This window comes from Balaenoptera acutorostrata, chromosome 7, assembly GCF_949987535.1.
Source record: "Balaenoptera acutorostrata chromosome 7, mBalAcu1.1, whole genome shotgun sequence".
NCBI classification, from domain to species: domain Eukaryota; kingdom Metazoa; phylum Chordata; class Mammalia; order Artiodactyla; family Balaenopteridae; genus Balaenoptera; species Balaenoptera acutorostrata.
In genome coordinates, this window is record NC_080070.1 from 5,478,065 (window position 1) to 5,492,439 (window position 14,375).

The window sequence follows — 14,375 nt, forward strand, 5'->3', positions numbered from 1 at the left end:
GTGACTTCTGAGGGGTGAAGCTATGGGCTTAGAAAGCTTACTTTTCACTTAATGCTTTTCAATACTGTAAGACAAAAATGCATATGCGTTACCTTTTTTAAAATATTTTTTTAAAAATCAGGAAATATAACAAACATACAAAAAAAAGCACATAGAATATAAATGTGCACCTTAGCGAACTGTTGAAAAATCAACCCCAGAAACCCTGACTGAGTCAAGAAATAGAACATAATCAGCATCTCAGAAGGCCCTTGCCTTTCCTTTCCTGATCATAATCCTTTCTCTTAGTCTGAAGTGCTATCCTAATGATGTATTCATTTCTTTGCTTCTCTTTCTAGTATCGATATCTAATTATCCACACATAGATTATATGGTTTGATTTTACCTGTTTTTAACTTTATAGAAATGGAAAAATACAGTATATACTCTATTGTGTTTGGCTGCTTTTGTTCACCATTATATCTTTAAGATTTACCTATACTGTTATATGTATATTTAAAGTTGATTAATTTTCATTGCTATATAGAATTATATCATTAACATATCATATTTATTCATTCTACTCCTGATGAACATTTGGGTTGTATTCAGTTTTGGCTAACACAAACAATGCTGTTTATAAACATTCTTGTTCATGTGTTCTGGTGCACAAAAGCACGCTTTCTGTAGTGTATATACAGGATGGGATTGCTGGATCATGGGATATTCATGTCTTTTATTACTTGATATTGCCAAACCGTTTTCCAAAGTGAGTTTGTAACAATTAACACTCCCACCCACAGTGTCTGAGACTTCCTGTGCTTGCCAACACATGGTCCTATCAGACATTTAAAAATGTTTCACCAATCTAGGTGGCTATGTAGAAATATCTCATTGAGGTTTTAATTCATATTGCCCTGATTACTCAAGAAATTGAGTATTATTACTTTTATAATTTAAAATCATAAAGAAATATTAGATCAAGACCAGGACATATAACATCACAGACAGATTCTTACATATTTCTACCCATGTATCTGAAATGAGGTCTTCTTGTTACTGTCCAAATTTGTTTGAACTTTCAAATTCAAACGAAGCTCCATCTATATATTCTCTGTATGTGCATTCTAAAGGTCCCGGCAAGGGGCTTAAACCATGGGGAGATGCACAAATGAAGGGGCCTGGCTTTGATGTAAAAATCTTTGACTGTTAGAGAAAAAAGGAGCAGAGGTTCCTGTGTGGTCCCCAGACCAGCTGCACCCTCATCACTTGGGAGCTCCGTAGTGGAGGAAGAGAATCCAAAATTTGCCCATGGGAATGGGGGCAGAGAGAGGTATTTGCCGCAGATGGGCCATCTTTGGGGGAGGAAAATAGATCTAGGGGGAAAAAAAAAGCCTTCTCGTGTTGGTTGATTTACTTCTGAGAAACTTGAGTTTCCCTAGAGATTAAAAAAAAAAAAAAGAGTAAGGTGCAAGTGTAGCAGCTTACAATGAACAAATTGAGAATAGTGTCTGCAAATGGGTGGGTGAACAGCTGAAGGGTTGCCCTAATTTAAGGAAAAGTACAAAAATTGCTATCTAGAAGGCAGCAGAAGGCTTCTTTAGAGCCAGTCCCTCTCTGTACTCTCACTCATCTTTCCAAACCAGGGACGTATCCTTCACCTTGTAGTCATCTAGCCAAACGTGCGCCAGTCTGAGATTATTATATGCCAAGGCTTTTACAATTCCAGTGTGGTTTGCAATGTGTTGCTTATCAATATGTCCTACTCGAGAGCAGGGAAGTATAAAGAGTTGGCCTCCACACATCCAGATCTAGACATAAGAAAAACAGAAAACATATTAATGATTAATGAGTGTTTGCTAGTAATAGGCAACTGCTGAATTAAAAGAAAAATAACAGTAGCTAACATTTATTAAGTTTCTTATTTCATTTGATCCTCACAACAACCCTATCATGTAGGTACTGTGACCATCCCTATTTTACAGATGAAGAAACTAACACATACATTGGTTAAGAAGCCTGCCCAGTGATACAGTGGCAGAGCACAAGGTTCGAACTCAGGAAATCTGGCCCTAGAGTCAGTGCGCTGAATACTAAGTGATCCTGCCTCGCTTGTACATGACCAGTTCTGATGCTGATTATGTATGAAGACTGACAAGATATTTTATCTTAGGATATTCTCAAACAATATTCTGAGAGTAACATTTTCTGAGGTGATCAAGTATTGCTGGATATAAGCAAGTAATAAGAGAAATATCAATCATGGCTGAATTCAGTTATTCATCTTTTTTGTACTCAAAACACTTTATAACGCTTATTTTTAATAACTTTTTTTATTACACAAAAGCAAAATATGACCATCGAAAAACTAAGAATTGTAGAAAAGCACACAGAAAAAAGTAAAAATAACTTTTTGTTTTTTAACACTTTGTCAGTCAATATTAATCCAAGTATGTATGTGTACATACAGAGATACACAACATTAAGATAACTTGCTTTTCTTCATTTGATATTATGTGAAGTTATTTTAAAAGTCTTGTATTGTTGGACATTTTGGTAGTTTTTGATTTTAATTATTATAGATAATACCACAAAAAATGTGCTTGTAACATAAATCTTATGTATAGTACAGTTGCATGACTCTTCTCTTCTCTTTAATTCAGTGATTCTTGCATGGTCCCCAGGCCAGCATCATCAGCATCACTAAGGAACTTAGAAATGCAAATCCTTGGGCCCACCCAGACCTAGAGAACTAGGAAGGCTGGGTCTGGGGGCACAGTAATCTGTACTTTAACCAGCTCTTTAGGTGATTCTGATGCACACTAAAGTTTGAGAACCACTGTTCTAATTGATCAAGGTAATATATCCCAGTTTTATAGATATTTTCTTAAGTGGATTCACCTAATCTTTTAGGGAACAGTAGTAGAGAATAAGACTCACTGAAAACAATACTCAGAAGTATTATGGTGAAATATATCACTCAGATAGTCAGAAAGGATTACGTTAAAGAAAATGCAAAGGCAGAACTTCTGACATAACATGAGACCTACTGACTGGTGCAACTAACCTCTAGAGTTCTTTAGAAATACCCAGAAACATCCCCACAGAATGTCTAGAAAAATATCCATTGAATTCCTTCTCTAAAATGGATGGCTCAGTAGAAAAACCCTTAGACCAGAAGTCCAAAGAATTAGGTTCTTTTATCATCTCTGCCACATGCTTATGATCAGACGTATCCTCTCTGACTCTCATTTTCATCTGGAATTGAGAACTAAATAGGTGCTCATTTAAGCTACCACTTGGGGGTGCTTTGTTATGCAGCAAAAGCTAACTGATACTAGCCACCTATAATGTCTTATTCTCTTTTTTAAAAGTGAGAACTTAAAGAAATTTGGAAAATCATTAATATCTGTTTAATAATTAGAATGGATACAGAAGTATCTATTATTATTGGTACATTCTTACATGTTTGAAATGTTTCTGTATTAAAAAAAGAAATCTGGCTATGAGTATAGAATAGAAAACAGAAGTCAAGTAACCAAAGTGGTAAAGGAGGAATACAAGTAAAAAATGTATTTAAAAACTTTCTCAAAAATCAAATTGAGGGAAGCTATTGAAATGTAGCCCAGTCTTCATAGGACCCACAAAGTTGCTCTTTTCTTCTTGATTCATTCTCAAAGGGAAACATGATCCATCTGGACGTGCCTTTTGCTCTGCTCATTGTTCATGTAGGTGATGGTCAGCTTTCTTTCTCAGATATACTGCTGGAAGTAGTCTGTCCAGCTCCCAGTTTCTATTATTATTATTATTATTGGAGGAGGAAGAGGATGACAAGAAAGTAGAGTATCCCGTTAAGAGTTAGTATAGTGCAGTGGTGCAGAGCACAAACTCTGGGGCCACTCAGTGTCGTTCAAATCCCCTGTGAGCTGTGTGATCTGGGGCAAGTTACTGAAGTTACTCAACCTATTTGTGTCTCAGTTTCCTCACCTGTAAAATGAGAATGATAACAATACCTGTGTCATGGGATTGTTATGAGCATTAGAAAATCTGATACTTGTAGAGTGCTTAGAGTTCATGTTTTGTAAATGAGAGTGTATCTCTGTGGTAGTGAAGTGCGGTAGACTGCAAGTGTGGTCACAAATGCTTTTCATTCTTACATGCACACTTAATTGCAATGTAACTCTGTACTTCATTCCATCAAGAAGTGAGGTTTATTTCTCCATCTCTTGAATCTGGTCTTGGCCTCGTGATTTGCATTGGTCAACATTAACAAACGTGATGCAAACAGATGCCTGAAAAGTGTTTGTAGCACTTTGGGACTTGCCTTCTCTTGCTGCTCTTGAGAACCTTGTGACCACGTCACTGTGAATGAGCCTCACTAGCCTGCCTGACAATGAGAGACAAATGACCTGGTCATCGCCACTGTTCCACCTATTATTGGGCCAATGTCCACATATGTAAATGAGGCCATCCCATATGAGCCAGCACCAGCTGAGCTTCCCGATGCGCAGAGATGTGTAAGCAATACCAGTAGAAACCAGCCATCCTGGCTAGGACCAAAAGAACCACTTTAGCAATCCAATGAATTTTGAGGACTTACAATTGATTGTTGTTTTAAGCCACTGTATTTTGGGACAGTTTGTTATACAGCAAAAGCTAACTGATACATGAGGGAACATATTTCTCTTAACCAGTTTTACTCATTAAGTAAACAGGACCTCCATCCACTGAGTTGCTCATTCCAGAAACTTGGTGTGATAGATGGAAATACTGTTCAGCAATATTATCTCACTCTCCACCCCTCACTAAGGGGTAGAGTATACTTCTCTGACACACTGACTTTGGGCTTGTCCATTTGACATGCTTTGGCCCATGGAACGTGAGCAGACATGATGCCTGTGGAGGTCTTAAATATGCTGTGTGGTTTGGCTTGACTTTTGCATTCCTGCTTATCAACATGAGAAGAATATGCCCAGAGTTGCTACTAGAATGACGAGCAGAGCTGACCAAACTCAGAGCCCAGAGCCCAGCCCTGTCAGTGTAAATTCCGAGGCAGAGCCATGCTGGCCAACCCAGAGACACAGGAAAGAAAAAAACAGATGCTCTTGTTCTAAGCCACCCAGTTCAGAGCTAGTTTGTAACAAGCATCATCGTGGCATTAGCTGACTAATGACACCCCTTTCTCTCGATATCCACGTAGCTGGTCCGTCTCCGGGTTCTGTCCATTCTACTTGTAAATATGGCTGGAATCTGTCCAGTTCTTTCTGTCGCCATTGCTACTGCTCTGGTTCCGTCCATTGTCACCTTCTGTCCAGGTTATTGTAAGAACCTCCTGGTCTGCCGGCTTATCCTCCACTACGTCAGCCTCCACAGCCACTGTCACTGCCCTGCTTAAAACATACCGGTGGCATTTCCTTGCACGTAAGACACATCTAAATCCTTACAGAGTCCTGCAGAGTCCCGCCCCTGCCTCCCTCTCCAGCTTAATCTTGCTGTTCTCTCCTCACTCATTCTGGTCCAGCCTCACTGGCCTTCTCCACTGACACACATGGGTTGGAAGGCTGTCCGCTTTCCAAGTCAGTGGGCAGAAACTGCGGCATTACTGAGTATCTTCTTACTCTTTGTCTGTCATCTGCATTTGTGAGGGGAAGCAGGGGGTGCATCATGCGACAAAGCCAGGGTAGGAGTCTCTCAGTCCATCTTGCTGGCCTCACAGTTATGGGGGTGCCTCCCAGATTCAGGCTGCCTATTAATTTTAATTTCTAGTGGGATCGCATCTTTTCCAGTCTCAGGAAATATCTTAGTAGAAAGTTAGGAGAGGCTGCTGCCCAGATACCATTTTAAATTAGAACTCTGGGGCAGCTGTAGCATAAAAAGAAAGGAACGAACATTGGCTGAGAGCACTTTAGGTGGCAGAAGCTGTGTTAGATGCCTTATGCCCATCGCCGCGGTGAATGCACACAGACACAGACACACAGACACTGCAAGGTGTCTATTATTCTGATCGTTTACATGTGGGGCCTTTTAGACTCTTGAGTGGTTCAACCACTCAGCAAATATTTCTCGACCACTTCTTACATAGTCAAAGTACCAGGTGCTGAGAACGCATTTTGAACAAGTCAGATCTTTCCCTGCCCTCATGGAGCTTACAGCTGGTGGGAACACACAACTGGCAGAGCCCAGCACAGAATAAAAATGGGGTCTCAGGTTCAAAAATCATGAAAAGTTTCAAGATGGCAACAGCAGAGCATTAAGCCAAGTGTGGGGTTCTTCTAAACATGGTACCACGTGCCACCACCCAGGCTGCATGTCTACACTGCCTGCCCTGCACACACAGACAGGAGACAACTGTGACACAGCACAGTAAGTGCTGTAATGGGGGAAGCGTGCACAGGAGGGGAACGGATCCCAGACTTGGGTGTGTGTGTCTATGTGCGGTGGGCGGGTAAGGAAGATAAGGTCAAGAAAGTCTTCCTGAAGAAATTACATCAAAGCTGTAGCTATGGGTGACGGCGGTGGGGAACGAGGGAAGTGAACAGAGGCAGGTGATGATTTAGAGGTAGAACTGCCTAGATAGGGTGAGGTCAACGTGGGCAGGAGAGGGAGTGTGGAGTCCAGGGAGGTTCTCCATGGGGCATGTGTGCAGATAACTGGCGGGGTGGGGGAGGGGTAGCGTGTCATCCACTCATAGAGGGAACGTGGGAGGAGGAATTTGGGTTTAGCATACATGTGGGACATCCCTGCCATGGTGACTTGTAGGCGATTGGCCACACAAGCTTATGACTCAGGAGAAGGAACTGGGAAGGAGCGAGAATTGGTGTCATCAGCATCTGTTAATCATGGGAACGTGATGTGGATGAGGTTATGGAGAAGGTGGAGAGAGCAGAGAAAGAGGGACTTGGGGAAACCCCTTAGGGGTGGAAATTCTGAGCAGATGGGCCAAGAAAAGTAACCCAGTGAGGCAGTGGAGAGCCACGGTCTGAGCAGGGGGCTGGGTGCTGAGCAACTTGCCTAATCCTCTACTGTGTCAACGCAGAAGAATTGGCTTCAGCCTCTCTCTACCGCAGGCGTGTGGTTTGCTCTCAAATCACAGCATCCAAGGGATGTAGCAACCTTGGGCCGATCTGAGCTGGTACCTGTGTCTAAGAGGCTCAGTCTGGAGGGTGAGGTAGGTGATCCTGCAAGTGTAGGGCAGGGCCCCGGTTCCTGCAGGAGTGTATCTTGCCCCTTGGGGGACACCAGGATGGAACCCTGGGGCAGTGTGGCCAGACACAGAGCAGGTTGTCTGCTCTCTCAGGGAAACAGAAATGCTAATCTGGAGCCTGGGTATGAGGCCTATTCCGAGGTTGGGAGTGAAGCTGCAGCTCCGTGGGCACCCAGCGAGTCATCATTTTCCACGAGCAATGGTAACACTGAGCTCAGGGCAACTAAAACAAATTCAGGGCATTGGAGGCTTCCAACATATGGCCAGCCTTAGAGAGAAGTGACTTAGAAACAGGGTAAACCCGAGCTGGGGGGCGGGGAGGGTCTCAAGATCTGAAGTTGAGTAGATCATACAAGGCAGGAAGCGATAGGTTTGGAGCACACTACTTATGATTGCTGTGAGTTTGGGCACGTCACACTACCTCTCTGTGCCTCGGTTTCCCCGTTATAAACAGGAGATGATGCTGGTACCTACCTCACAGGCTTATTATGAGCATTAAGTGAGTTAATATCTGTAATATTTCAGAGCAGTGCATGTCACATATAATAAGAACTTGAAAATGAAATACATTTTTATCCTTTACATCTCAACTTAAATGCCATTTCTGCCGTGGCAGACACACACCTCCCCTAAGACAAGGCTAGGTTCGCCTTTTATATGATCTCACAGTACTCTGTATTTCCCCTTCATTGCATTTATCAGAAATAAAACTAAATAACTACTCATCTCACTCTACCCCAGATATTGATAGAATGGAAGCTTTATGTCATTCGAAACCACTTTTGCTTTGAGTGCTACTGTATTTTAGCACCCATCACAGTGCTTGGCATGTGACAGGTTCTCAATAAATACTGCTGAACGAGTGAATGAATGAATGAATGAATGAGGATTGTGTCTTCTGAATGCCCAGCATGTGGCACAGCCTGATGCAGGAGATACTCCTTAAACGATGGCTGTGTTGAACACTGAACTTAACTAGAACACTCAAGAGAGCCCTAAACTGAAACGAGATTTGGGTCTGACCACCATATAGGAGTTAGTTATAGCCATGGGAGTTGATGTAGGTATATTATGAAAAGTATTAACAAGGGGACTCACAGACGCTGGCCGAAGAGAATAGAGGAGCCGCCACAGGTCCTGGTGGCCCTGCCCTGCCAGGTGCTACCACTTTTGTTTCTGGGCCATGGGAAGGCTGAGATGTGGAGAAGGGAGGCGTGGTGGGTGGTAGGTGGGAGGTATTCGGCTGGCTCAGAGTACAGGTTCTTTCCCATCAGATAAGGAAAGAGTGCACTAAGTTAACAACAAGCATGGCTTCACAGGTGCAGAGCGGCTACCTGTCAGCCCTGAGCCCTGAAGAGCATGTGGGGTAAGAAGAGAGAGTTGACAAGAGGAGCGGTCTTGGGAGCACCCATGTTTAAGAGACACACAGAAGAAATTCCCGTGAAGGAGATTGAGAACAGCTGAGCGATACAAGGGGATTTTTCTTGGATTTTGCCCTAAAACCCAAGAAAACTTCTGGAAAAGACTGGTGTATCATGTCAAATGCTACAGTAACCTCAAGCACACGGAAGACCAAAAGCCATCCATTAGGGACACGAATATGAAACTGATGACAGTGGCGTAAATGATGTCAGAGGAAGGATGCTGAGGGCCTCCAGGATACTGATTTACTGGAATGAAGAGTGAGTGAGAAATGAAGTAGATGCAGGTGTAGCTGATCTTCCCTTAGGAAAAACCAGGTTACTTGGGTAGAGAGGGCTGCTAGTGTCAAGAGAGTGCCTAGCTATTTATTAATTTACATGTTTGTTTACAAAAAGAGAGAGCCAAGCATACTTAAAACGTATGAAGGGGCCATTTGGAATCAAGTAGCTGAAAATATTGAAGCAAAGATAATGAGTGTACTTGAGTAATAAGTTTGCTGTTATTTGCTGTCTGGAGGGAAGGTAAAGCCAAGATAAGGAATACACTCACTTTTTTTTTTTTTTTAACTGTATGATATCACTTGTAATGTGGAATCTAAACAATAATACAAATGAATGTATATGCAAAACAGAAACAGACTCACAGATATAGAAAACAAACTAGTGCTTACCAAGGGGGGAGGGGCAAGGTAGGGCTATGGGATTAAGAGATACAAACTACTATGTCTAAAATAGATAAGCAAGCAGGATATATTGTATAGCACAGGGAATTATAGCCATCATCTTGTAATAACTTTTAATGGAGACTTATCTGTAAAAATACTGAATCACTATGCTGTACACCTGAAACTGATGTAATACTGTAAATCAACTATATTTCAATAAAATTTTTTAAGTAATACAAATGAATCTATATACAAAACAGAAACAGATTCACAGACAGAAAACAAACTTATGGTTACCAAAGGAGAGAAGGAGTGGGGGAGGGACAGATTAGGATTGTGCGACTAACAGATGCAAACTATTATACTATATATAAAATAGATAAGCAACAAGGATTTACTGTACAGCACAAGGAATTATATCAAATATCTTGTAGTAACCTATAATGGAATATAGTCTGAAAAAGAAAAACTGAATCACTATGCTGTACACCTGAAACTAATACAATATTGTAAATCAACTATACTTCAATTTAAAAAAAAATTTTTTTTTAATGGTGGAATTTTGAATCCCCAGGATTTTGTTTCTTTGATTAGAAGTAAATCAGTATTTTTCTGAAATATTCATTGTTCATTAGTATTTCCTTTAAAAGTCTTAAAATTCACTTATATATATAATGCAACACCATTCAAAATCTTAGGGATTGATTTTGAAATTGCTGAAGTGATTGAGAAGAACAAATTACACTTAGAAAATTCTGAAAATGAAGACTAACAAGGGACTCACTCTACCAATTAATAGACTTTATCGTAAAGCTACAGAAAATATTAATGCACGTGATTGGCTCAACAACTGGCAAATGGATCAGTTGAACACAGAAAGACCTAAGTATATATGATAATTTAATTTGTTAAAAAATGTGTCGTGCCCGTTTCTTTCTCTTCATAATTGTCACTTGATTAACAACTTGAAAAAAATGCAGAACTTTAACTTGTATCATGCACCAAAGTCTAAATGTAGTAGAGAATTAAGTATAAACAATGATGTCATAAAACTATTAGAAAAAAATTATATGAAAAATTATTGGATTTGAGAATTATAAAAGTTAAAAAGCAGACTTAAAGCAAATATTTTACTTGTTTAAAAGCCTTTAGTATTTAGCCTTTTACCATTATATAATATCTATTTTCTGTTTATTGCTTTTAATCTTAAATGCCAATTTTATGTTAATATTGCCACTTCACCATTTCTGGTTTTGTTTATTCACCTAGTATTTTTTTTTCTTTTCTTTTTTTAATTTTTGAATTTTATTTTATTTATTTTTTTATACAGCAGGTTCTTATTACTCATCAATTTTACACACATCAGTGTATACATGTCAATCCCAGTCGCCCAATTCATCCCACCACCATCCCCACCCGCCGCGCCTTTCCCCCCTTGGTGTCTATACGTTTGTTCTCTACATCTGTGTCTCAACTTCTGCCCTGCAAACCGGTTCATCTGTACCATTTTTCTAGGTTCCACATATATGCATTAATATACGATATTTGTTTTTCTCTTTCTGACTTACTTCACTCTCTATGACAGTCTCTAGATCCATCCACGTCTCAACAAATGACCCAATTTCATTCCTTTTTATGGCTGAGTAATATTCCATTTATATATGTACCACATCTTCTTTATCCACTCGTCTGTCGATGGGCATTTAGGTTGCTTCCATGACCTGGCTATTGTAAATAGTGCTGCAATGAACATTGGGGTGCATGTGTCTTTTTGGACTATGGTTTTCTCTGGGTATATGCTCAGTAGTGGGATTGCTGGATCATATGGTAATTCTATTTCTAGTTTTTTAAGGAACCTCCATACTGTTCTCCATAGTGGCTGTATCAATTTACATTCCCACCAACAGTGCAAGAGGGTTCCCTTTTCTCCACACCCTCTCCAGCATTTGTTGTTTGTAGATTTTCTGATGATGCCCATCCTAACTGGTGTGAGGTGATACCTCATTGTAGTTTTGATTTGCATTTCTCTAATAATTAGTGATGTTGAGAAGCTTTTCATGTGCTTCTTTGCCATCTGTATGTCTTCTGTGGAGAAATGTCTATTTAGGTCTTCTGCCCATTTTTGTATTGGGTTGTTTGTTTCTTTAATATTGAGCTGCATGAGCTGTTTATATATTTTGGAGATTAATCCTTTGTCCGTTGATTCGTTTGCAAATATTTTTTCCCATTCTGAGGGTTGTCTTTTCGTCTTGTTTGTAGTTTCCTTTGCTGTGCAAAAGCTTTTAAGTTTCATTAGGTCCCATTTGTTTATTTTTGTTTTTATTTCCATTACTCTAGGAGGTGGATCAAAAAAGATCTTGCTGTGATTTATGTCAAAGAGTGTTCTTCCTATGTTTTCCTCTAAGAGTTTTATAGTGTCCAGTCTTACATTTAGGTCTCGAATCCATTTTGAGTTTATTTTTGTGTATGGTGTTAGGGAGTGTTCTAATTTCATTCTTTTACATGTAGCTGTCTAGTTTTCCCAGCACCACTTATTGAAGAGGGTGTCTTTTCTCCATTGTATATCCTTGCCTCCTTTGTCATAGATTAGTTGACCATAGGTGCGTGGGTTTATCTCTGGGCTTTCTATCTTGTTCCATTGATCTATGTTTCTGTTTTTGTGCCAGTACCATATTGTCTTGATTACTGTAGCTTTGTAGTATAGTCTGAAGTCAGGGAGTCTGATTCCTCCAGCTCCGTTTTTTTCCCTCAAGACTGCTTTGGCTATTCGGGGTCTTTTGTGTCTCCATACAAATTTTAAGATTTTTTGTTCTATTTCCGTAAAAAATGCCATTGGTAATTTGATAGGGATAGCATTGAATCTGTAGATTGCTTTGGGTAGTATAGTCATTTTCACAATATTGATTCTTCCAATCCAAGAACATAGTGTATCTCTCCATCTGTTGGTATCATCTTTAATTTCTTTCATCAGTGTCTTATAGTTTTCTGCATACAGGTCTTTTGTCTCCCTAGGTAGGTTTATTCCTAGGTATTTTATTCTTTTTGTTGCAGTGGTAAAAGGGAGTGTTTCCTTAATTTCTCTTTCAGATTTTTCATCATTAGTGTATAGGAATGCAAGAGATTTCTGTGTATTAATTTTGTATCCTGCAATTTTACCAAATTCATTGATTAGCTCCAGTAGTTTACTGGTGGCATTTTTAGGATTCTCTATGTATAGTATCGTGTCATCTGCAAACAGTGACAGTCTTACTTCTTCTTTTCCAATTTGTATTCCTTTTATTTCTTTTTCTTCTCTGATTGCCGTGGCTAGGACTTCCAAAACTACGTTGAATAATAGTGGTGAGAGTGGATATCCTTGTCCTGTTCCTGATCTTAGAGGATATGCTTTCAGTTTTTCACCATTGAGAATGATGTTTACTGTGGGTTTGTCATATATGGCCTTTATTATGTTGAGGTAGGTTCCCCCTATGCCCACTTTCTGGAGAGTTTTTATCATAAATCGGTGTTGAATTTTGTCAAAAGCTTTTTTTGCATCTATTGAGATGATCATATGGTTTTTATTCTTCAATTTGTTAATATGGTGTATCACATTGATTGATTTGCGTATATTGAAGAATCCTTGCATCCCTGGGATAAATCCCACTTGATCATGGTGTATGATCCTTTTAATGTGTTGTTGGATTCTGTTTGCTGGTATTTTGTTGAGGATTTTTGAATCTATATTCATCAGTGATATTGGTCTGTAATTTCCTTTTTTGTAGTATCTTTGTCTGGTTTTGGTATCTGGGTGATGGTGGCCTCATAGAATGAGTTTGGGAGTGTTCCTTCCTCTGTAATTTTTTGGAAGAGTTTGAGAAGGATGGGTGTTAGCTCTTCTGTAAATGTTTGATAGAATTCATCTGTGAAGCCATCTGGTCCTGGACTTTTGTTTGTTGGAAGATTTTTAATCACAGTTTCAATTTCATTACTTGTGATTGGTCTGCTCATATTTTCTGTTTCTTCCTGGTTCAGTCTTGGAAGGTTATACGTTTCTAAGAATTTGTCCATTTCTTCCAGGTTGTCCATTTTATTGGCATAGAGTTGCTTGTAGTAGTCTCTTAGGATGCTTTGTATTTCTGCGGTGTCTGTTGTAACTTCTCCTTTTTCATTTCTAATTTTATTGATTTGAATCCTCTCCCTCTTTTTCTTGATGAGTCTGGCTAATGGTTTATCAATTTTGTTTATCTTCTCAAAGAACCAGCTTTTAGTTTTATTGATCTTTGCTATTGTTTTCTTTGTTTCTATTTCATTTATTTCTGCTCTGATCTTTATGATTTCTTTCCTTCTGCTAACTTTGGGTTTTGTTTGTTCTTCTTTCTCTAGTTCCTTTAGGTGTAAGGTTAGATTGTTTATTTGAGATTTTTCTTGTTTCTTTAGGTAGGCTTGTATAGCTATAAACTTCCCTCTTAGAACTGCTTTTGCTGCATCCCATAGGTTTTGGATCGTCGTGTTTTCATTGTCATTTGTCTCTAGGTACTTTTTGATTTCCTCTTTGATTTCTTCAGTGATCTCTTGGTTATTTAGTAACCTATTGTTTAGCCTCCATGTGTTTGTGTTTTTTACATTTTTTCCCTGTAACTGATTTCTAATCTCATAGCGTTGTGGTCAGAAAAGATGCTTGATATGATTTCAATTTTCTTAAATTTACTGAGGTTTGATCACCCAAGATGTGATCTATCCTGGAGAATGTTCCATGCGCACTTGAGAAGAAAGTGTAATCTGTTGTTTTTGGATGGACTGTCCTATAAATATCAATTAAATCTATCTGGTCTATTGTGTCATTTAAAGCTTCTGTTTCCTTATTTATTTTCATTTTGGATGATCTGTCCATTGGTGTAAGTGAGGTGTTAAAGTCCCCCACTATTATTGTGTTACTGTCGATTTCCTCTTTTATAGCTGTTAGCAGTTGCCTTATGTATTGAGGTACTCCCATGTTGGGTGCATATATATTTATAATTGTTATATCTTCTTCTTGGATTGATCCCTTGATCATTATGTAGTGTCCTTCCTTGTCTCTTGTAACATTCTTTATTTTAAAGTCTATTTTATCTGATATGAGTATTGCTA

The 14,375-nt window shown here is 39.3% G+C and overlaps 1 protein-coding gene across 1 annotated transcript in view; it reads right to left on the bottom strand.

The window, feature by feature from the left end:
* GALNTL5 (polypeptide N-acetylgalactosaminyltransferase like 5) overlaps positions 1 to 14,375 on the bottom strand; it is a 78,178-nt gene that overhangs the window by 2,043 nt on the left and 61,760 nt on the right. Inside the window, exon 8 of the mRNA XM_028165905.2 lies at positions 1,641 to 1,790. Within this exon, the coding sequence (XP_028021706.2) occupies positions 1,641 to 1,790 (150 nt within the window). The remainder of the gene's footprint in view (positions 1 to 1,640; positions 1,791 to 14,375) is intronic.